Genomic DNA, 23,634 nt, shown 5'->3' on the forward strand with positions numbered 1-23,634 from the left:
CTGGTGAAAATTTCATGTCATTAGCACCTCTAGTAATATATTTACTGAGAAAAATGTTGATGTGTTCAATACTTATTTTACCCGCTGTATATTTAGAGGCTGCTGTAGCTCCGTGGTCAGTGCTGCCGTCTTGTAAACCTCAGGCTGCAGGTTTGAGTCCAGGCTGCTTCAGGAAGGGCATATGAGCTAACACAAAGACTAATATTTTGTGCAAGTCCCCCACAGAAGAGAGCAGCTGAAGAAAAAACAAAAACATTTCTGTTGATTAAGAAAAACTGTATTTTTCCATTTGTTTAGACACAATTAGACTTTAATTTGTTCAAGGACAAGACTTTTCTGATGCTTACTTCAAATATTTAGTTAAAACCTTTTGGATTTGCCAAAAATAAAATAAAAAGCTCAAAATAAATCCAAAAATATTATGACCTAAAATCTATATTAATTTCTCATAACAAGGACACAAACAGCATTTGTGCACCACGTTGTTTAACTCCAACAAACCTTTTTCTTCTGTGGGATTAAGTCACCAAGTCTGATGCGTGTTCACTAGGATTGCATAAGTTTCAACATTCCTCTTAAACTTAAAGCTTAATCCTTTCTGCAGTAGAGCAGAGTGAAAACAAACACTTATTAGTCTGGTTAGCAGAAGTTCTCAGAGCTCTGACTTCTGTAGAGTGCTCGTTTAAGAAAGTTGTGCAGGTTTAAACCAGGGGAGAATAGAACTGAGCATCTCTAAAAAATTAACTGTCATTTTGCTCCTATCAGGCCTCYTCTTTTAGATAAATATGGCTCCTGATGATAGCAGTGGGTTTATATAGAGGAAACTTTCAAAAAGCAATCATTAAATGGGCATTTAAAAATGATTAACCTTTGGAGTTCCTGTTCCAAGCGGCCACTACAGACAAGTGGTCGTCGAAAACACAAAAATGGCTTGTTTGTTTGACAAATATTTAGCTAAAATGTGGCGTGGTAGAAGCGGAGAGTCAGGCACTTCAGCAGATCCTGACCTGTGCAACATGTCAGCTACACAAACTGCCCTCCTCACAAGCTGTGAGTCTCTTTGTTTCGCAGACTGACAGGGGAACCGAGTTCAGACGTTCTCACCACATGGTGATGAAAACCACACTTTACGACATGGCTGTAGACGCCACCTGCAGGTACGCAGCTGTTGGCTGTCAGGACCGCTGCATCAGGTGAGTGTGTGGGGCTTTTAGCTGTGGTTTTGTCTCCAGCTCACATGTTTGGCGGTTTGAAAGTGTCTCTGAGGCCCGTTTTCCTTCTGAATGCAGGGTTTTTAACATCAGCAATGGCAAACAGAAGAAGCTCTACAAAGGATCTCTAAGTGAAGATGGCAGTCTGCTCAGGGTAATGCTTCCTTTTTCTCTCCAGAGACCCGGTTCTGTCTGTCTCTGTCTTTATATACATACAGTATATAAATTAAAGAAATTATTCTTTTTTTCCCCCCCAAAGGTTCAGATTGATCCTTCGGGTCAGTTTGTAGCCACCAGCTGCTCCAATAAGAACATCTGCATATTTGACTTCTACACTGGGGAGTGTGTCGCCACCATGTTTGGACATTCTGGTACCAGAACCAACACTTACATCTTTATATCTCTCAGCCAAACTGAGCAATAAATAATTCCACTTATATTTAGAGTTTCTGAAATATTCACCCTGGCGACACTATAGGAACTTAGATGTTTTTGGTTTTGCAGAAATTGTCACTGGGATGAAGTTTACCAATGACTGCAGGCATTTAATCTCTACATCAGGAGACAGGTGAGAGTCTCTGCTTTGTGTGTGTATGTGTTCTTGTCTCTGCTACAGAGTGAGGACCATCATGGTTTTAACCAACGGAGTGACGTCATTTATGGGTAGTGAGGACATTTTCCTGGTCCTCACTTTTTTTGCAGTTCTGCTGCGCTCTACTAGTTAGGTTTAGAGGTACGATGTTAATTACATTTTGGTTCAGGTTAGAGTCAGGAATAGACTAGTAATTGTTAGTTTTAGGCAAAATGTCTGGGTTCGGCATTAATGCAGTTACAAAAATGAATGGAAGRCAATACAAAGTCCTCAGTTTGATGGAAGTGCAAGGATGTGTGTGTGGACACGTTTTTGCTACATCATGAGGATCATTTTACAGAAAAACACAGCCTTTTGGGGACCTCATACTCCTTGTGGAGACCAAGGCCTGGTCCTCATATAGATACTGATTTTGGGTGTGGGGTTATGTTTAGGACCAAAGTGTGAATTGAGTTTAAGCGAGGTTTAGGGTCAGGTATGTGGGCAGTTAGTTTTAGAGGAAATTGTCAGGGTTAGGCTATAGAAATGACTGGAAAATGAATGGAAGTCAAGGCAAAGTCCCCACGGGGATAGAAAAACAAATGTGTGTGTGCAAAATCAACATCCAAACTCCTTTTTTTGCGCACTGTCGCTCTGTTTAACTGCTTTATTTTCACTCACTGTTGCCACCAACTGTAGGCACAACCATGGGACCAAGCATTATTAGAGAAACAGAATTTGATTAAACTTAAAAATCTCTAGTAGATATGACACTGATTCCTTGATTCCTTTTGTTTTTTACCTGTTTTTTATTGTCACCTAGAAAGAGATGTTATAGCGCCCTCAGCACCCACAGTTCTCACAGGCTTAGCTTCAATWATGCAACCCTGGATTGAAATTTATTTTAAACATTCTTATATGAAATATAGGAATGCCATTATATCAAGGTCTTATATACRGTGTCTGTCAAACTCCATAGATTGCAAATGACAGAAAAAAACTTAATTTTCTTTTCAAAACATTTATTATTTCTTACCCTTATTTAACTGCTTATATCATTATGTATAATGATCCATATTTAATGTACAGTGCAAACATTTTGTGTGCCACCTCAGTGTCATCATTTCAGTGTAAATATTGTATTTAACACAATGTATTCTGCTTTTAATTAGGCTTTTTTAATATATTTTTAAAGGACAAAATGTCAAAAACATTAGTCAAAAGAAGTAAAAAATTATTTTTCTTCTATGGTGATGGTGTCCTTAAATAAAAATAAAAAAGTTGTAAGAAAAACTTGTGACAGGATGTCAACTACCAGGTGTTTAACTATATGTTAACAATGGCAAAATCTATATAGAGCTGTTCAGGGAGGAGTCTGATAATTGTATACATAAATATGCTTTGTTTACACTGAGTGCAGACCTGCATTTCAAAATGGCATGTTAATATTTTTAGAAATCTACTGGAGTGAACTCTTTCAATCTGCACCTTTTTATTGAGCTCAGGACATCATTTCAAATCCTCCTCCATGAATATCTCTAACTTACACGGATCTGTTAGATGTTTCAGGATTTTTTACATTTATTTAGGTGGATTGACCCATTAATGCTGCTCAGGACTCATTTGTTTTCATAATGCCTAAGTAATACGGCCGCGCTCAGTCTGAACTACTTAAAAATTTAGAGCAGTCAGATCCTGTTACACACATCCTTAGTGCTTCCTGCTAATTTCAGCATTCAGCAGGGCCTCTGATAAGAAGGATCCTGCGTTACGTTTTAGAACTACAGACTGGATTTCTACAGATACAGTAATGTGATGCATTTTACTAGCTTTAGAGAGAAAAATAACAAACTTGGACTGGAGTGTTACACATCAAAACTTAGTCTTAGAGGATTAGAGGAAATGACTGRGAAAAATGTGTTTGCAGATGTTTTTTCTCCTCAGTCATCACTCTGAGATAAAACTTTAAATATTTAATGCTCGCATGCGTTTGTTTCCCAGCTGTGTGTTCGTGTGGCGACTCGCTCCAGAGCTGACTATCGCCATGAGGGAGAGGCTGCAGCAGCTCCGACAGAACCCCAACTCGGTGCCTCGCGAGTCCCCCGGCATCAGGTGACGACGCCCAGCCGCCTGTTGTTCACAACCCGTCCTGAAAACACAGAGTCCAGTTGGACGATTCCCATCACATGTTATAAATACGCCGCTGCACATTCAGAGCTCGTGATTTTGACTCTTTCTGCTTTGCTGCAGGCGGGAGGCGTACAGCGCCCCGGCTCTGGTTGATCTGTGCTCTGACAGCGACCAGGAGCATGAGGAGGAGGAGGACAGAGTGAAGTATGTCCTCGCTGACAACATAAGCAATACTTCCTCTGGCAGCAGCCACAGGGGCGAGGACACAGGTGCTGTCTTCATATTAACACACAGCAGCAGTGAAGGGACACTTTAAGGAAACTGTTGAGATGTGTGCCTGATCTGCTTCACTGTTCCTGGTTTCATTTTCTGTGTCAAGTTCAGCCAAACCTGAAAAAAAAAAAAAAACACACAAAAAGAAAATCCGACCTGTCATGTTTGTCAAGGTTTCAGTTGCTGTAATTTTTCCTCCAACATCAGGTTCAGAAGAAGAAAAGACCACAGAGTTGAGAAAGGTAAGAAAAGCTAAATTAACACTGAACAGAATAAATTTTGTGTGAAAATGAGTGCAGAGGGTTGTAAATGAAATTTACTGAATAGCTCAAACTGAGCTGTTAGAAGCAAAAGAAGCAGAACACAGCTGAGAAAGTAGCAAAATGTTCACTACTAGCAGCAAAAGGCTAGCAAAAATGTAAGTCAAGCAGTGATAGGCTAACTGAAAGTAGGAAAAGGCCATCCACAGCTATACAAAAATGTAGCTGAAAGTAGCAAAAGACTAGCTTAAAAACTAAAGTAATAAAAGGGTAGCTATGAACATCAAAAGCTTAGCTAGACACCTAAAGTAGCGAACTTAAAAAGGCTTACTAAAAGCTGAAAGTAGCAAAATATTGAACAGAAGTTTAAAGTAGCCAAAAACATGCAAAAAGTTGCAAAAGGCTAGCTAGAAGCTAAAAGTAGAGAAAAGATTGCTAAAATCTAAAAACAGCATAGAAGGATTTTTGGGGAACAGTTTCAGTTCATGACCTGACGTTTTTTCTTTGTTTGTTAAAACACTTACAGGGGTTGGACAATGAAACTGAAACACCTGGTTTTAGACCACAATAATTTATTAGTATGGTGTAGGGCCTCCTTTTGCAGCCAATACAGCATCAGTTTGTCTTGGGAATGACATATACAAGTCCTGCACAGTGGTCAGAGGGCTTTCAACCCATTCTTCTTGCAGGATAGTGGCCAGGTCACTACATGATGCTGGAGAAGGAAAACGTTTCCTGACTCGCTCCTCCTAAACACCCCAAAGTGTCTCAATAATATTTAGATCTGGTGACTGTGCAGGCCATGGGAGATGTTCAACTTTACTTCCATGTTCATCAAACCAATCGTTCACCAGTCTTACTGTGTGTATTGGTGCATTGTCATCCTGATACACGACACCACCTTCATGATCCAATGTTTGAACCATTGGATGGCCCTCCAGAATGGTTCGGTAGTCCTTGGCAGTGACGTGCCCATCTAGCACAAGTATTGGGCCGAGGGAATGCCATGATATGGCAGGCCAAACCATCACTGATCCACCCCCATGCTTCACTCTGGGCATGCAACAGTCTGGGTGGTACGCTTCTTTGGGGCTTCTCCACACCGTAACTCTCCTGGATGTGGGGAAATAGTAAAGGTGGACTCATCTGAGAACAATACATGTTTCACATTGTCCACAGCCCAAGATTTGCACTCCTTGCACCATTGGAACCAACGTTTGGCATTGGCACCAGTGACCAAAGGATCGGCTATAGCAGCCCGGCCGTGTATATTGACCCTGTGGAGCTCCTGACGGACAGTTCTGTTGGAAACAGGAGAGTAGAGGTGCACATTTAATTCTGCCGTGGTTTTATACTTTTTGGATAAAGTCCGGGTTAGCACCCCAACATCCCTTTCAGACAGCTTCCTCTTGGGTCCACAGTTGATCCTGTTGGATGTGGTTCATCCTTCTTGGTGGTATGCTGACATTACCCTGGATACTGTGGCTCTTGATCCATCACAAAGACTTGCTGTCTTGGTCACAGATGCACCAGCAAGACGTGCACCAACAACATGTCCTCTTTTGAACTCTGGTATGTCACCCATAACGTTGTGTGCATTGCAATATTTTGAGCCAAACTGTGCTCTTACCCTGCTAATTGAWCCTTCACACTCTGCTCTTACTGGTGCAATGTGCAGTTAATGAAGATTGACCACCAGACTGGTCCAATTTAGCCATGAAACCTCCCACACTAAAATGACAGCTGTTTCAGTTTCATTGTCCAACCCGTTAGTCTGACTTTTAAATCTTCAGATTTAAATGGTTTCCAACTCAAGGGATAAGTGTTGTGTTATCACAGAAAAGCTGTTTTTAAATTCACTGTTCAGACACTTTATCAGCAGATACTTTGACTTTTTTACTCGTTATTTTTGCTGTGGTGCTTTTCTTCAAGGCCATTGATACAGTATATACAGATCAAACTGATAGCTCACATTTGATCCGTTTAATGAACTTTAGCACAAGATACAGGCTGTTATTAGTGTGGTGGGGGACCATATTTTTAAAATAAATTAATATTATAAATCTAAAAGCTGACACAAATATATTATCAAACAATTTAATGGCACATTTGGCCTAACCATGAAATAAGAAATATGAAACATGTAAAATACATACAAAACATACTGAGTTTTTAAAATTTATTTATTAGAATTTTTGGAGGAAAAAGCCAATATATTGCCTTGTTTACAGTATTGCGATATGTCACCATATATCGTATCGTGTCCCCTGTGTCATGTCAATACACAGCCTTAATGTCCACTTTAAGACCACTTCAAAGAGTGCAAGAAGATCTGGAAGCTTGAAAGCAAAACATAAAGAATTGATGAGTGGTTTAAAACTTTTGCACGGTAAAGTATACTGCTCTCTGGTTTATCTTCTGTATTCAGCATGAAGCCATTACCCAGGTCGGTCCTGATGCCACCAAGCGCCCCCGGAGGTGCTGGTCTCGACGTATGGGCTCCCTGGAAGTGATGATAAGATCCATGCTGGACCTGAGACAGCTGGAGACATTTGGACACAAGAGGAACCTCAGTCCATCTACTGATGACAAACAGAGCGTGTCCAGCCTGCAAGAAACTGTTGTAAGAAGATTTATAGAGTAAAAGCAGGAAGAAGCTGTTCACATGGAGGCATGTTAAAAACAGAAACACCTCTAAGTCCTTTTTGTTTTTCTGGAGCAGCAGGTGGATGAAAGAACCAGGAGGCACCGGCTCTGGGTGTCCTCCTCAGCCAAGTGTGTCAAAGAGACGGACACAGCAGAGAACGAGGACACGAGTCTCACAGAAAGGTAGCTCACCTCTGGCTCTGACTTGTCTGTTGTTGATGAAACACGTCTCATCACGGTTCTGTTTCTGGACGTCAGTGGTTACACTGTGTTGGAGCAGAACTGCGGCCCAGCGGGCCGAAGGATCCGGACTGACAGCCAGGACAGCCGCAGCCCGGACAGCGCATGCTCCATGGACTACGACAGCACAGAATCCAGCCAGGACCGAGTCCTGCATGGTGAGGTCCCACTTTGATGACATGCCAAATACAGGACTGATCATTGTGCTGATACAGCATTTACATTGTTGTTTTTCTGTTTTATATTTATTTTCTCCTAATCTAACTTCACCATACTTTGGACTATTTTAGTCATTCTTACATTTTTCAGCAAATAAATACTAAAGTCTTTGGTTTTTGTAAATTAAATATTTATTTTTCAAAAATTTTACCAATATTTTACCAACCTATTTCTACCTTTAGTTATTAACTGGATTGTCCTACTTTTAACTTTGAGCTAGCCTTCAGCTAATTTGATACATGGCTTTTTGATATTTTAGCTTTTAGGCAATCTTTTGCTTAATGTAGCAAATTTTTTGCTGGTTTAGCATTTAGCTAGCCTACTGCTACCTTTATCTTATGCCAGACCTTTCTTTAAGCTTAAAGATAGTTTTTTATTCTTTTATGCAGCCTTTTGCTATCTTTTCTTATTTTTCCAGACATTTCCTACTTTTAGCTTATTGTTGGTGTTTTATTTTTTTTATGCAGTCATGCTATGTTAGCATTTGGCTACTCTTTTGCTGCTTTAGTGTTAAGCTACCCTATTGCTACCTTTAGCGTTTTGCCAAACTTTTCTTACTTTTAGCTTATAGTTAGCTTTTTTATACGTTTATGCAGCCTTTTGCTGGTTTTATTAGAACACTTTTGTTATTTTTAGCTTGCCTTTTGTTTTTGTTTTTAGTTTCTGTAAATGATTTTGCTACATTTAGCTTTTAACTAGTATGTTTGCTAACTGGACATCTTTCAGCTCTCTCCAGGTTCTCACATTTAGTTTTCTGTTTAAATAATTAATTTAAATGTAACCGTGTTGAGTTAAAAAGCTCCAGATGCTGCTGAGTGAAGTCTCCAGACGTGTTTTGCTTCAGATTCTCTGAATTTGTTTTGCTTTCTGCAGATGCTGGTTCGTTGGTCGGCTCTGATGATGAGAGTGAGGAAGAGGAGCAGGAGCCAGAGAGGAAGCCGGCCGAGGTGACGAGTATAGACGAGGCTCTGAGGACGGTGAATGACGGTCCTGAACGTGAGCAGGAAGACTTCCTCCGGCAGAACTTTGAAACCCTGGTGGAGAGCAGCAGCACAGGTAGGACCGCAGGAAACCCTCTGACACGTTCTGAAGGTCTGTCTCCAGTCCAGACTAACTTTGAAGAACATCTCAGTGTTTCTGTAAACGACCTCACATCTGAAAACAGATTATTGATTCAGCCTCAGTTTCTGCTTCTGAGTTCCTCTTTGCTTCTCTCTGCAGCTGAGCAGAGCAGAGTCCTGAGGCTCAGTATGTCCTCACGCTTCCTGGCCAAAGGACACAACAACAGGTAACAGATCCTTCTGAGCCCCTCGGCTCATTCAGGAGATGACTGCTGGGACCTTTTGTATTTGTAACTTTTATGCATCTCGAAATATTTCATTTTATTCACAAAGAATTCTTCTGGGCTGCAGGAGCTCGGCGGTTATTGCCCCTGGCTCGTTATCCTGAGGCTGCAGGAAGAGCAGCCGGTGTAAATATACCTCACTCGCTGTGGTGACTCTTAAAGAAGCCAGCAGCTAAATAAAATAATTCCTTAAAGAAAAACATTGACATGTATTTGATTATTTTAAGTACATTGCTTTTTTTGCTCTATTTTTGCCCTCTAATGCTCCTTTTAGCTTATTTTTAGCTTTTAGCTACTGTTCTGGTAGTTTTAGCTTTGAGCTAGACTTCTACTATATTTAACTATACTTTTGCTTCTAAGCCTTCAGCTAATCCTCTTTTAGCTTTTAGCTAACTGAAGGCAATTAGAACATCAAAGCTCTGAACACGCCCACAACAAAGTTTTAACCAATCACAAAACAGCTGATGCATAACCCTGCAAGAAACGTTTCTGTGTGGACAGGATGGGTTCTGTACGGCGCCCGCGAGGGGACATGGGAGATTTAATTCSTTTTGTGTTCCCACGCAATAGTATTGCGTTACCTCGTAATACTTTTGCGTTACCTCTCAATACCTTTTGCGTTCCCTCGCAAAAGTAGTTTATCACTGTTGTGCCTGCCGGTTTATTAACAAACTCACATGTTCACCATTAGCGAGTCAGCCTACTGCTTTATTTCAGCTTCAGAATGAATATATCACACAGCCACACATGGAAGTATGTCATATGTCGATATTTAAACACAGTGCAGCCAGCCGAGCCACGCAACATCAATGCCAATTTTACGAACTTGTGGCGACACATCCTGTTTTGGCAACTGGCTATTTCAAAATAAAAGTCTGATTTAATTCAGTTCGTATACAAAACAATCTTTTGCGTGGGAACGCAAAACAATTCTGCGAGGTAACGCAGAAGTATTGCGAGGTAACACAATACTATTGCTTGGGAACACAAAAGAAAAAAAAATCTCCCATGTCCCCTCGTGGGCTCTGCTGTTCTGGAATTTCACTGAGAACCAAATAATTAGTTTTCATCATGTTCTGGAAAATGCGTGACATTTGGACTGCAATGATCATTATTACATCCTTATTTTTATTAAACACATGTTGTGAATAACTGTTTGTTCAGAATCAGATGCTTTTTGCCCTGATAGTTATTTCCATAAATGCTGCAGGCACTATACCTCATTTAAATGTGGTTAAACTGCACCAAGTTAGAGTTTGCTATGCTCGTTTTGTTAAAACAAAAACCTGTAATTGCATCTGCAAAGGCCGTGCAGATCTGTAGTGGGTCYGGGCCTCAGCGATCCTCTCATGCAGCTAAATTTAAACATATTATAAACATATACGAGCTGTGCAAAAGATCAGCACCTGTGAAGCTCATTAACTAGTCTACTTTATCTCATGTACACAGTAAAAGCTAGTTAGGCTGTTTATTTTCTAAACCCGAGAGCGACTTAGTGAGGATAAATCTCCCAAATGTGCAAAGTTTGGTTCATTTTCCACACCAGGGGAAATAACTGCTTTTGTCTTTGCTGAATCACTCGCCTCTGCTCAGAGCTGGGCCTCCGTTCTCCAAAGTGACCGCAAAGGAACAAGACGGCAGATCGACTAATCCTCCGGTGTCAAAAGTACGTCCGCTGACAGGAAACAGCGAGAGCAGAAAGGCCGAGGACAGACTCTCCGTGTCTCCTGTCAAATCTGAGAGGTAAAAAAACACAGAGTTTATAGAGAAGTGCTGCAAATGTTTAAAAAAGGGCCTCCAAAACTGTTATGAAATAATAAAGAGATGATAGAATATTAATAAGCTTACATGGAAATTATGCAGTTTCACAAAAAAAAAAGAGTTTGGCCTTTTCTGTTTACCTTGGCTGCATTTTTGCAAACAGCTTGTAGTTTTAATCATTAATGCAGAGAAAGAACAATAGCAGAAAAAAGTCATTCTMGGCCCAACCAACACTACTTCTGGTGTTTTTAAAACTGAAAACTTTCTGCCATTCTTGTGGGAAAGCAATGGATTTTGACCCTGTTCAGACGGGTTAACCCTGACCCTCTATCACTTTTTGCCACTTTTGTTTGCTGAAATTGTTAATAAATTTTAAGAGGAATCATAAAAATGTAGAAGATCTGAGTGAGGGAGAAAGAGAGGTGATATTTTCTCCTCAGCTTCTTACACTTACTTTACACCCCTTAAAGATTTAGGGCACCAGATCAAATTTACTGACCAAAAATGATTTTATTCACCTCTTTAATAGCCTAGCTAGCCGCTACAGGAAGTTAGACACGAGTCATTGCTTTAAAAGGAAAGCAGTGACCTCTTGTTTATAACCTGTTCGTTGAGTTTTTATCATGAGCTGATAAATATTGTTGTCTTCTCAGTATTAGTGTTGCTTTATGGGGCGACTAATTGCCAGCCTGATAAAAGTTCCTCCTGCTATGAGTGATGATAGTGTTAGGTGCCATGTATCGGTTTGTTGGAACAAATAAATGTAAAGATGTTTTGACAATAAACCTACGGTAAACACTGTAAAACATGCCGACCTCTTGATATTGAGCTGCTGCCTCTCGGCAGGACTCCAGAGAAGGATTCTCCCTTCAAACACCGACCTGTGAAGAAGAAGAGTTCAGGGTCCGCCCTCTGGAGGATGTCAAACCCGCCAACTCAAGCTCCACCGATGCTGGACCAAGCTGCTTGTCTACAGAAGTCTCGCTCCGCTCAGAACCTGACTACAGACTGTGAGTTTCATCTTGATTCATTGATGTTTGTTCCGATTTCTTTTTTTTTTTTAGCTCTGATTTTAATGTGAGCTCTCAAATTGTCTTCTAAATTTAGTGTGTTTGTTTAAGCCTTTCTATTTGTGCATAAATGATGCTGGTACTTTTTAAAAACCCTTGTCCTCGTTTTATTTTATAGCTTCTCGCTCCTCTGCGCCCTCTAGTGTCCAAAAGGAGTTGTGCGTGAGACCTCAGCAGCTGACCCTGACTAACATCACTCCCAGGTCGACCTTTACCTTGTCTCTGCCCTCCTCTGGGTCTCCACACTCTCCGTGGGAGAGCCCCAAACTGAAGCCCCAGCTCTCCTACATGAACCCCACAGCCAGCTCCATGGCCAAAACCAACCGCTCCTCCTCCTCCTCCTCCTCCTCGCTGGGCGACGATCTCCAGTCTGGATCTCCGCCTCGCTCCCCACGGAGCAGGAGGTCATCAGAGGAGGCGCTCTCCTCGACTCTCGCCAGGCTCCCGTCGTCTTCCTCCTCCTCCGCTGCCCCTCCCCGCACCGTGACGGCGTCCCCGTCCCATCCGACCCAGAACGGCCCGCCGTCTCGCATCCCGCTCCCGAGGCATCCTCTGGGCGCCCGGCGCAGCCTGAACCTGGACGTGAGGCCGAGCCCGAGCCCTCTGAAGGCCTCTGCCTCCGCGGTGGACGTGGGCCGAGTCGTTTCACCTCCGGATGTAAAAGCAGAAGGTCGGACAGCCGAGGATGTACGTCGCGTTAAATCACAGCCGAGCTTCGTTTCTAAAGCCACGTTTGCTTGTTTTGTTGTTTTCAGCACGGTGCAGACACCTCTACCTGCCTTTTGATCCTGCCGGGCCAGGCTCTCTGTCTGTGAAGCAGAAACAGAACTCCGGTTCTGAAAGGTGCCGGGTTTTTTTTGTTTGTTTGTTTTTTTCGACAGAAACAAGCAGCTGTGAATAAGCAGAAAAGAGCAGCTCTATATTAAACTGACTTTTATTTTCTTTTTATTTCCCAGTGCCAAAGAAGGCGGTCAGTTGCTGAAAGAGCGCCCCCTGGTGCCTGAAGAGAACCAAACACTGACTCCACACTCAGGTTTGACCTCCCAGAACCTTTTTTTAAGCCCCTTCATGTCTGTTTACCATGGAAGGCAGTCGATCCCATAAACCGACTGTTTGTCTGTTAGCAAAATATCTCACAAACTAGCACATAAAATCAAATGAAACTTTCAGACAGTGACGTTCAGATCTGCTTCTACAAGTGATTAACTTTTGGAGTCGACCTGATTCAAGATGGCTACAGCTAACGCATCTTAGCTAGCAAGCTTATGGCTGTAACTCAGTCCGTTTTACACATGTGAAATTTGATGTGGTAGTAGCTGAGAGTTGTACCCATTACACTGTCATTGAAAATAAAAGACCTTAATATTTATTATGTTGTAAAAATACTGAATAACTAAAGATTTAAAATGCTGAACTAATAATTTCTCTCCCTGCTGTTTCATTGACGATAAGCACTTCTGAACAACACGTTTAGCTGTATTAAGTTTTGAATTGAACGCGCTGAAGCTGTAAAAGCCACTTAATGACACGAACTCTGTGTTTGTAGCACAAACTGTGTCCTGCTGGAAGATGAAAGCTGTGAAATGATTTTTGTCTCCGTCTCATTTTGCTCTTTTCTCTCAGCTCGTGCACTTCCTGCTCTCTGTTCAGCAGTTTTCACTGTGTCGCCATCTTGCTCACACACACTGTGTGTTTGTGCGGAAGAGCTGTAATATAATTGTGTGTGTGTGCGCGCGTGTGTGTGCGTGCCCACAAGCTAGGGTCGTACTTGAAAGTCCTTCTCTCCATCTCTCGCTGCAGATTTCTCAGTCACCTTGGAAACCTGCAGACAGGCCATTACTGATCTTCATAAGAGTCTGAGGAGAACCATCCTTCTGTTTACTACGGTTAGTGTGTGTGTGTGTGTGTGCGCGTGTGTGTTTAGATCTCTATCAGTTTCAGACAGATTGACCCATGTATCTTTACATTTATTTGCTTTTATGTATATATATTGAGTCATAATCTGACCCCTTTTAAAGCCTGATGAAACCACAGCTGTGTTAAACAGTTGAACAGCTTTTAAAACAAAATTCTGCTACGTTTTTATTATTTTAAGTGCATATTTTCGTCACGGTCTTATTTGCGAACAATTTTTACAATATTTGGATCTTTCAAAGTTTGGTAACGCTTTCTTTTACGGTACCCTTATTACTATGTAATTACAAGGTAATTAAAATGTAGTTAAATAGTAATTACTACCTAATTACATGTAATTACTTGGTAAGTATGGTACAATTCTACTATGTAATTAATTGTCTGCAGTAATGTAGCACTTACCTGGTAATGTATTAACAATTCACTATGTAACACCTACAGCAGAGGAGCCCAAAGTGGGGCCTGTGGGCCAAATTTGGCCCGCCAAGCCATTTGATTTGGCCCACCAACAGTTGCCAAAGTTACAAGGTTGTATGTAACCAGTTATCCTATAGGTAGAAACAGAGTATTTCCATTGGTCAAATGACTGTATAAAAGGGCTGTAGTGAAGGTAGTTTTCAGTCATGTAATGACATATCTTTGATTTATTAGGATCAAACATGAAACATGAAACGACAACTAGAAATATTTAGATCAGATTTAACCCCACATGTAGATTTGCACACTTTATAAGGCCACAACAACTCATATTTTATCAATTTATGAAATGTCCCATGAGCCTTTGCTACTTGAGCGTATGGCAGACTTTCTCCAAGTGCACAGAATAAAACAAAAGAGGGCCATTGCACTGCTTAATCGTTAAAAATAAAGGACTTTACTTTAAAAAGTATTTGTATTTCATGTATTATATAACTGCATTTGGCRCGCAGCCATGGATAGATTTTCATTTTGGCCCCCTRGGGGAAAATGTTTGGCACCCCTGACCTACAGTGTTGTATAAAGTACCTCAAAGTGATACTTGAGGAAAAGTACAAGTATTTTATCATAAAAATACTTTGGTAAAAGTTAAAGTCTTCTCTAAAAATATTACTTGAGTAAAAGTCTTAAAGTATCAGATATGTTTTGTACTTATCAAAAGTAAATTTCTGACACAAAATCTACTTAAGTATTAAAAGTAAAAGTACTGACTAGATTTTCCAAAATGACATTTACTGGGAGGTGACTTCTCAAAAAAATATTTTTTCTAACGGCGTGCAGCTGTGATGGGTTGTGTACAAGCTAATAGGGTGTCAGAATTGTAAATATTTATACTTCTCATCCAACCACAATTTAAATTCACTCTATCCAGGAGGCACCATTTATCAGGATAGTATTTCTTAAGTAATAACAACGCAGAATAAAATAAGAGTAATGACTTTTTACTTATTACCTTTTTGAAAAATGTAATGAGTAGAAAGTACAGATAATTGTGTAAAAATGTAATGAGTAGAAAGTACAGATAATTGTGTAAAAATGTAATGAGTAAAAGTAAAAAGTACGCTGAAAAATAATTACTCAAGTAAAGTACAGATAACCAAAATGTCTACTTAAGTACAGTAACAAAGTATTTGTACTTAGTTACATTACAGCTCTGAACACCTAAATAAGTAGTAGGTAATTTGGACAGTTTTAAAGTTATATTTTATTGCAATTAACCACTAACCCCAAAATGTAGTAGCATTCTTTTGGTTATAAATATAGTTTTGAGTTACTATTGAATAGTAATTTGATTGTAGTTACCCAATAAAAGTAGTTTTACTAACAGTAGTTTTTTCTTTTGTACCGAAATTACTTACATTTTTAATATTACCTTGTAATTACATGGTAATAAGGGTACCATAAAAGAAAGCGTTACCCAAAGTTTGTGCAGAGGCAGCTGCACGCCAGAAAAGTTACGGCCGTTCTGTGGTCTGATAATCTTTCTGAATTCACATTTTTATCGAACAGGAGGTTTAGTGAGGCTCACTGGGAAAAGTGCAAAAAGTTTTTTTTTTTAGAGAATTGCTTCTCAGCAGCTTCACCTTGGCCTCTTCTGCAAAAAAGCCAGCTGACATTTCTCTTTTTTTTCCCCTTAATATTTTTTACTTTAACAAAACAACCTTAAAAAAAGATTTATTTTCTCATTTTTCTTTGACATTAACTGTGTTCATTTACCAAAAGGTAGGTTTCTGGTGAAACTAACAAAATAAATCATAATTAGAGCTTTAGAATCATCATTTCTTTGTTTTATTTTGGATATTATCTTTTGTTCTTTTTTTTAGATTTTATTGCTCATCTCTGTCTGCAGCATATTAATATATTTAACTGTCCTCCAATAATCATAGATTATTATCAAAGAGTGTCAGCTAACGTCTGTCCGGTCTGCTAACAGTTGCTGAAGAGCGAGCCGGCAGCCTGTGAGGATCAGCAGGAGATGAGGAACGTCCTGTTCGAGGCTCTGGTCCTGGTGAAAACCGAACTGCACTCTCTGCCCCTCTGCTCCTCCCGGCGCGAAGGTTCCCAAGACTTAAAGTTAGGAGGGGACAAGACCCTGGCTCTGCTGGAGCAGTACGCCGAGCTGCTGCTGAAGTCTGTGGAGAAGAGACGGGACACCGAGTCCTGAAGAGACCGAGCCGTGCTGGATCAGCAGCGCTGTGACGGGTTTGCACAAACAGCTTCGTGTAGAAACTGAAATGTGACGAGGCGCCGTCACGTTGGGAAAACAAGATGCTGAGTTTTATTCTTGCAATATTTTTGTTGCCCTTTTTCATGTGGACGTAAATTTTTGTTTTATATATATATATATATATATATATAACAATCAGTTTCCATTCACTTTTCACACACAAAAAAAACACGAGAAAAATGATTAAGTTGAAAACTTTATGAAATATTCGTTAAATATGTTCTGCTTTTCAAATCGTGCTTTATTTTAATTCTTAATCTGATAAAGAAAATGTTGATATAGAGGATTTAAATGRGTCCTATGTTTTATATTTGCTGATAAAACCTCTTAAAGAAGGATATTAGGTTTAACATGAACAGTTAATATCTTACCTGTTGTTGATAACTCTTTGAATGACCTCAGTTTGGTGAAAGAATTCTGAGTGTGTCCCACTGGGTAGACCCAGAACTCGTGCATCGTCTTCGGTCTGGGAACACCTCAGGGTCTCCCAGGAGGAGCTGGAGAGTGTTTCTGGGTACGGGGATGTCTGGGTTTCTCTCCTGGATCTGTTGCCTCCTCAACCCAACAACCAAAAATTGTTAAAGATGCCATGATTTGTGCCAAACATCTGTTTCTTAATGCAGAAAAGCTCCAACTTCTGTGCTTTTTAAAAATGTTTTTAACACCTAGAAATTAACAGTTTGTCTGAATTCTTTACACATTTTTAGCGATTTTCTATTTCTCTAATGGAGATTTATCTGTATAGTTAAAAAAAATAAACAGAATGCCAAACTCAAATTTTCATTTGTGATTTTATTGAACAGTTCAGAGATGTTAAATTATTTATTATTAACATGTTTATTTATCAGTAACACAACTGTTAGTAGCAGTCTGATAATATAGAGAATATCACAACAAAAACACTCGACTTTAACCAGACAAATAAATACGTGTGTGCATTAAACTTTAGTTTGTGCTTATTTTAACTTCAGCTGCAGTCTTTGATTAAACAGCTTTCACATTTACTTATACAGCACTAAAGCTTCATTAAATATAGACTGGAGGATTTTAGTTCCTGCACGATGTTGTATTTAAAATGTGAGCCTATAGGTGAATTTTCATGCATTTCTGCTGACTTTCCAGCACGCTGCAGCAGAATTAGATTCAGAAACGGTTCAGTCCTCAGGGAAGCGTCTCCACGTTGATGTACGTGAGGATGACGTCGTTTAAAATGTTGATTCGGTCGATTTGGTTGAGCTCTCTGATCCGGTGCCGGAACTCAAACAGCGGGATGTTGTTGACCGCCACCCTGAAGGCCTCGGGGGTGCAGAGGATCTTCATCTGAAAGAACAAAAACCATCAAAACAGAAAGTTGAGATAATGTTATCCCAAGAGGACTAATGAAATGAGATCAGTTTTATGCAGAACTGCTTCTAGAAATCCTACAGCTAGCTGCTATTGCAGCCACTTTTGCTTGCAAATGGTCAAATATTAAGTAAACAATTGTTTAATTCAAAATAATAAAGTAATGGTGTATAAAAATGTTTGGATTTAAGAGCAGTTTTAAGAAGCAATCCACTTTTGTCTTAGTTCCTCTTGGACTAGCCATTAGCTTGTCAATCCGATCAGAATTAAACCCTATCTCCATTCTGAGGTCATACAAAMACTCATCTACAACAGGTAAGACACTTCCTCAAAACCTCACTGCAAAGATTGTGAATTTTTGCTTTTTCTGTGATGATGCCCTGAGTTTGATGCCTCCTGGTGGCTGAACATAAATTGTTAATGATGTTACAGAGCAAAATGAGACCCCCACTGACCTCCACAAGCCTTCCTGCAGTATAGCAGCGGTCTTATCTAGGCTCCGCCTGCACAAACATGTTTCCAACCCACTGCACCTTTTCCAAACGTTAGCCTGATGTTAACCATGAGAAAGTGACCTGGGGTCAGTCATTTACACCCTGCAGAGCATCATTGACACAKATTTTGAATAACTTGGACGCTAACACACACATACTCCTCAAACTTAATCATCACTTTATTGGGCAGTATTTGTATTTATATTTAAAGCCCACCTGTTTCGTGCTGTAAAACAAAGCTGATTTTAGCATCAAAGCTAGCTGTRCCTGTCTAATTCCTGTTTATTCACCTCAAAGGGGCTCCCAGAAGCAAAAGGGAAGGGTTGCTTCAGGTCCCTCTCTTCTGGACCCCAGCGCTCTCCCACTTTGTGGTTACGGACCACCACTTGCTTGCCCCCTTCGCTGAAGCGTGGGTTGATGTGAAAGGCAATATCGTTGCCTCTCAGAAAGTTTATTGTGAACCTGAAGGAAACCAAACAATTAAACACAACATAATGCATAAGAGGATAAAACAATAGGAGTTTAGGAAAACGATGGGCAACGTCAGTGATGGAGGGGATACGATTTATTGTTGACACTACCAGAGAGCCACACTTACTCAAATATAATAAAACTGCTATTTTAAAAATGTTCATGTATTTATATAGTGTGTACATGTATGAAAATCCTTGATGGCAAACAGCATCTCTGAGCAGACTAAGGTTTGCCTTGAAATTCTGTATACAGACAGTCCACCTCCCATTTCCCCGATTTATCTGTCCAATTTTCTTTCCTCTGTTCTTAGACATGACCAGGGTTGCCAGATTGGGCTGACAGTTTCCATCCCAAACACAACATAAAGCACACTTGCATAAAGAAAATTAAAAAAGCCCAAWTCTCAACCTCCTTTGCAGCTTYTTTTAAATGCATCGAAAAAAAAWATATATATATATATGAGATCTTTTCTCGTATTTATGAGATAAGGTCTCCTAATTATGAGATCCTATTTTTTTTTATTTGGTGAAAGCAATGCTTTTCCGTAGAGAACCACTTCTCATTTAAAAACATGACCTGGCCAAGAGGCTGCATGAATGAATGAAACATACAATACAACATAGAGCATACCACAAACATAAAAAAAATTCTAGGTTAGTTGCAGGCATGTGAATAATGAAAATCAACTAATAGCCCTTGGATTGTTTGGCAGAAGGAAGGTAGGTCCTCAAGACCTCAGAGTCCCAGTTGCTTCGCTATTTCGGATGTTTACAACTGACGTTGACCAATACCATTTCATAGTGACGCTTGATATTTTGGTACAGTTTTCCTGTGAATACTTCAAAAAACCTGCCAAACTTGGTAAAAAGCAGTCCAAATGTCAAGACCATCGTGTTCAGTTGGGTAGAAACTCACCCAACCTGGCAACACTCATGTCTAAGTGCCTCACAATAGAGAAGAAGTGAGCAAGGTGGCATCTGAAGCTCGATCTGAGATACTTTTAGACATTTTGTAAAAAAACAAACCGTAAAACGTGGGGAGGTGGGGGACGGGAGTCACCTGCAGGCCAGATGTGGCCCACAGACCAGTAGTTGCCCATGCCTTTAGCAGGTGTATAAATTGGCTCACATTTTTGCGTTGGGTTTAACGTAGCCCAGGATGGTCATCATCATCTTGTCGTACACCCCTCGAGCCAAGTTTAGGTTGTACGGCACGCTCTAAAGGAGCAAGAGAAGAAGAAAAGTCAGGTGGCAGCTGGGAAACAACATGATGGTGGGAAGGCAGGTTAGATTATTTTGTATCTGACCCACCAGAGGTCCAGATGTGGGCGGGAGCCAATGAGGAGGTATGATGGACGGGTTCTGTCCAGGCCATCCTGACTGACCCGGGTTATAAGCCCAGCCGGGGTGAGCGGGCCAACCGGGGACACTTGGATGGATACTGGCCGCAGGTGCAACCGCAGGAACTGGAGCTGGGACTTGGATTGGAGCTGGTGGTGGCTGGACAGGCTGGTACTGAGGGCCCGGCCAGCATGGCTGACAGGACGGCTGCAGTGCAGGAGCTGGAGCTGGGACCAGGGTCGCGGTTGGTGCTGGAGGAGGAACTATAACCTGAGCTGGGGCTGTAACCGGAGCAGGAGCAGTAACCTGAGCTGGTGGCGTGGCAGGCCAGCAGGAGGTGTTGGGTTGGCCCGTCCAGCAGGGTACAGCAGGCTGAGGGGACTGTCCTGGCCAGGCAGGGAACCCGGACCCGGACGGTGGCAGGGTGGGCCAGAGGCTGGCGGTCTGTGGAGCGGAACCAGAGGGCGGGCAGCTGCCACACAGAGCGTCAGCATGCTGAGGAGGAGGAGAGGGGGAGGATGGAGGGAGAGGAGGGTCAGGAGCCAGGATGGAGATACGTGGAAGAGAAAGAGTGGACAGAACAGAAGACAACTTGCAGGTCTGAACAAAAGCAAACAGTTTTACATTGATACTTAAATTTTGATTATAAAAAAAAGGAAAAAGTGAAGTCATTTCTGTCATTCTTACCATAGTGGGGATCTGAGAATTAGATGTGGCGCTCACATCCATGCTGCCTACAGAACAAAATTAAACTCACTCATTTTTTATTAAACATTTTAGTCAAAGTTACTGGAACTAAATAAAACTAYCATCTTTTTTAAAAACAGAAAATAACTAACATCTATATCTAGTGTGCAAATCTGAATCTTTGTTTTCTTTCTTTCAATTTCTTACAACCGTTCCTCAGAATTATCTGGCGTCTGCTAAGACAATAGAAAGTATTTAAATGTTTCATTGTTCCCAACATGCTGCTTTTAACACCTCACCACCCGACTGTGTCACTGTCCTGCACGTTTTCCTTGTTTCTCTGCTCTAACACACCAGATTTGAATGAACGAGTGATTAACAGGCTTCTGCAGAACGTGAAGAGGTGATTTAATCACTGAATCAGGTGTGTTGGAGTGGGGAACCCAGGAAACCATGCAGGATGTTGGCAGTTTGACACCTGTGACATAAAGGGACCAAACCAGTTCTTTACTCTGAGCTGGTTCTCGTGAGTATGGGATTACTTTCATATATGGATTTTCTCCTAAATAAGACTTTATTACAATATTACTGTTTCTATTCAACTGAAAGTTCTGCATTTTAGCTTATGTTGGTTTTGTTATCAAAATCTGGCAACAATTATCTGTTTTTTTTTTCAAACTGTATATTAAACAGTTTTTACTTGGGATGTTCCTATACCGGTATTGGTATTTATTTATTTTTATTCATTCATTTTAATTTCATTCATAAAACAACAAAAAATAAATTAAAAAACAAAGTATTACTTTACTTTAAATCAGGGTATCAGGGCTCGCACAAAATGCCCTACTCTGAAATGATACCAACACTCCTTGTGTCTAACGATACTCAGTATTGGCAAGTACCCAAACTGAAGTACTTGTACTCAGTTTGAGAATAACTGAGACACCCATAGTTATAAACCAACATTAAAGTGATGACACTCTGGCAACCACAGCTATATTTGAAGCTTTAAATTATCAGGTTAAACAGCTGATTTATGTTTATTTTTTACRGAAACACAGATTTTATTTCTTTAAAATATTGTTTAACAGAAACAGTTTTACAGTGTAAATACACATTTTAACAGTAATATGTAGTAAACAAAGAACAGTTCTCAGCTGTGGTTTCTCTCCTGGAACTGTTGTGTTTTTATGGTTACATTCAGGCAACCACAGCTGGCAGTAATGTTCTGTAATTAGAGCGCAACAGATGTTAAAAAGAAACATTACCTGGTTTTATTTTGGTCTTCAGTCCTCAGATGCAGCAGGAGCAGGTTCAGCTGTGGTTTAGGTCTGAATGACTGCAGCCGAGCAGAAAGAAAAAACTTTTATAGTCCTAAACGGTCACACCACCAAGCTCCTCCTCACCTCACCAGCCCTCCGTCAGACTAATTACTCCACTCATGTCTTTCAAAAATATGTGTAAAAAGACTTTTTTGGGTGAATGTAATTTTCATCAGGGTAAAAACATTTAGAGTTTGTCATCTGGTTTTTCTGTTTTTTCATTTTTTGCTTTTATAAGTTAGGATTATCTAAATAATATTGAATTAGAGCCAAAAAAATCTAAAAAATGTAAAGTAAAATAACAGTGTTGTCACTTTATTGTCTGTATTTCTTGTTTAAGCTGTTAAACTGAAAAAAGAAAAGAAAAGAAACACAGTTGGGTCTTCTAGAAGAGGTTTTCTGATAGGTCCTGTCAGAACACAATGACTGTTTTTTTTTCTTGTTTATGCTGATGCTGTTCATTAATGTTAAGCAGTCATGAGACCGTGAAACACACGAAGAGTAACACAATTACTAAAGACGGGAATGCAAGGATTTCATTTTATTAAAAAAAATCAGTGACTTAAAGGTGAGAAATAACTTATTGCTCCACCTTTAAGATTCACTCATTTCTGACATCATTTCTCTTCTCTTGGGGAAAATGATGAATTCCCCCATGGTATTTTTATTTTCGAACAAAGGAAATTAACCACGTCAATCTCAATTTGATTATCCAATAAATCTCCATGGCCACAGCATCACAACAACAATGGTGGATTCACACAGTCACCGCGGTTCTCCTCGACACGATTAGATTACTGATCATCTGAGCTGAGAAATGTCAGGAATCGCTAAAAGGTTTTGAATCGACACGATTTTCTGCAAATTCAACCCCTTAACGGTTTTAATATGGACTCCAAAATGTTAAAAACACAGAGAGTGTTTAAAAAAAAACCCAATGTTTAATGTAAAAGGTTCAGTGTGAGTTCAACCTTATTCTGGGTGGTTAAACTTTAGAACCTGCTGAAGATAGTTTCCCCTGTTTGAGTTAAAATATTAATTCTTTTGTAAGAAAACATGTTAAATGCAGTCAAAGTGCACACAAGAGACACGCTCAGATTTAGACTTGAATATAACCATCAAGTCTCTATAACCATCACCGCTCCCAACAATCTCGATAAGCATCCATGTTTGTGTTTGCACATCGAACAACTCTACCTCACAATCATTGAATATTACGTAAATAATAACCTGTGGCAATTGTACATCTTTTTTCCCTTTACTAGTTTGACKTAATTTGCACTCCCCTGAGTTCGACTCAATTTAACAGATCTGTTTTTTTCTTGTAATTTTGTATTTTTTTTGCATGGTATCTGGCTTTTATTTTCATTTTTTAAATCTAATTTCAACTGATAGTCTAGTACAGTAATTATTATTCTTATTTTGATATTTTTCTATGTTTATTTTTTATTGTTATTATCTTTAATTCTATTATTACAGTTGATAATGTCAATGTCCAATATAATGTTTCTGTGGATTTGGAATGCATGTTTGTTGTATCTGCTGCTGCTATTACACCTGAATTTCCCTGCACGGGACAATAAAGGTTCATTCTATTCTATTCTATTCTATTCTATTCTATTCTATTCT

General features: G+C 40.1%; 3 protein-coding genes across 5 annotated transcripts in view; 2 read left to right on the forward strand and 1 right to left on the reverse strand.

Annotated features, from left to right (window-relative positions):
- Positions 1 to 1,071: 1,071 nt before the first annotated feature.
- Positions 1,072 to 17,121, forward strand: LOC106533842 (mitogen-activated protein kinase-binding protein 1; the record flags this gene model as incomplete). The annotated part of the gene is given in 19 exon segments (XM_014030284.1): positions 1,072 to 1,193; positions 1,290 to 1,365; positions 1,471 to 1,582; positions 1,716 to 1,779; positions 3,784 to 3,894; positions 4,033 to 4,181; positions 4,393 to 4,427; positions 6,874 to 7,068; positions 7,168 to 7,274; positions 7,350 to 7,489; positions 8,424 to 8,606; positions 8,772 to 8,838; positions 10,489 to 10,638; positions 11,503 to 11,666; positions 11,845 to 12,396; positions 12,482 to 12,569; positions 12,683 to 12,759; positions 13,527 to 13,612; positions 16,051 to 17,121. Coding segments are annotated over 19 exon segments (2,709 nt in total), but the record flags the coding sequence as incomplete, so codon positions are not given.
- LOC106533844 (galectin-3) overlaps positions 17,117 to 23,634 on the reverse strand; it is a 7,397-nt gene continuing 879 nt past the window's right edge. Inside the window, exons 2-7 of one of the 3 annotated variants that reach the window (XM_014030294.1) lie at positions 21,952 to 22,022; positions 20,684 to 20,730; positions 19,967 to 20,491; positions 19,785 to 19,873; positions 18,473 to 18,644; positions 17,117 to 17,664 (exon numbers count right to left, since the gene is read on the reverse strand). In XM_014030294.1, the coding sequence (XP_013885748.1) occupies positions 17,506 to 17,664; positions 18,473 to 18,644; positions 19,785 to 19,873; positions 19,967 to 20,491; positions 20,684 to 20,725 (987 nt within the window). In that variant the 5' untranslated portion in view covers positions 20,726 to 20,730; positions 21,952 to 22,022 and the 3' untranslated portion in view covers positions 17,117 to 17,505. Of the gene's footprint in view, positions 17,665 to 17,853; positions 18,239 to 18,472; positions 18,645 to 19,784; positions 19,874 to 19,966; positions 20,492 to 20,683; positions 20,731 to 20,982; positions 21,017 to 21,951; positions 22,023 to 23,634 lie in introns of those variants that run through there. The other 2 variants (XM_014030293.1, XM_014030292.1) reach the window with 2 other exon arrangements.
- The window catches only part of pak5 (p21 protein (Cdc42/Rac)-activated kinase 5), a 58,820-nt gene continuing 56,229 nt past the window's right edge, over positions 21,044 to 23,634 (forward strand). The window contains exon 1 of the mRNA XM_014030288.1: positions 21,044 to 21,213. The gene's annotated coding sequence lies outside the window, so the exon portion shown is untranslated. The remainder of the gene's footprint in view (positions 21,214 to 23,634) is intronic.

The sequence above is a fragment of the Austrofundulus limnaeus genome, unplaced genomic scaffold (genome assembly GCF_001266775.1).
Source record: "Austrofundulus limnaeus strain Quisiro unplaced genomic scaffold, Austrofundulus_limnaeus-1.0 Scaffold1035, whole genome shotgun sequence".
Lineage (NCBI taxonomy): Eukaryota > Metazoa > Chordata > Actinopteri > Cyprinodontiformes > Rivulidae > Austrofundulus > Austrofundulus limnaeus.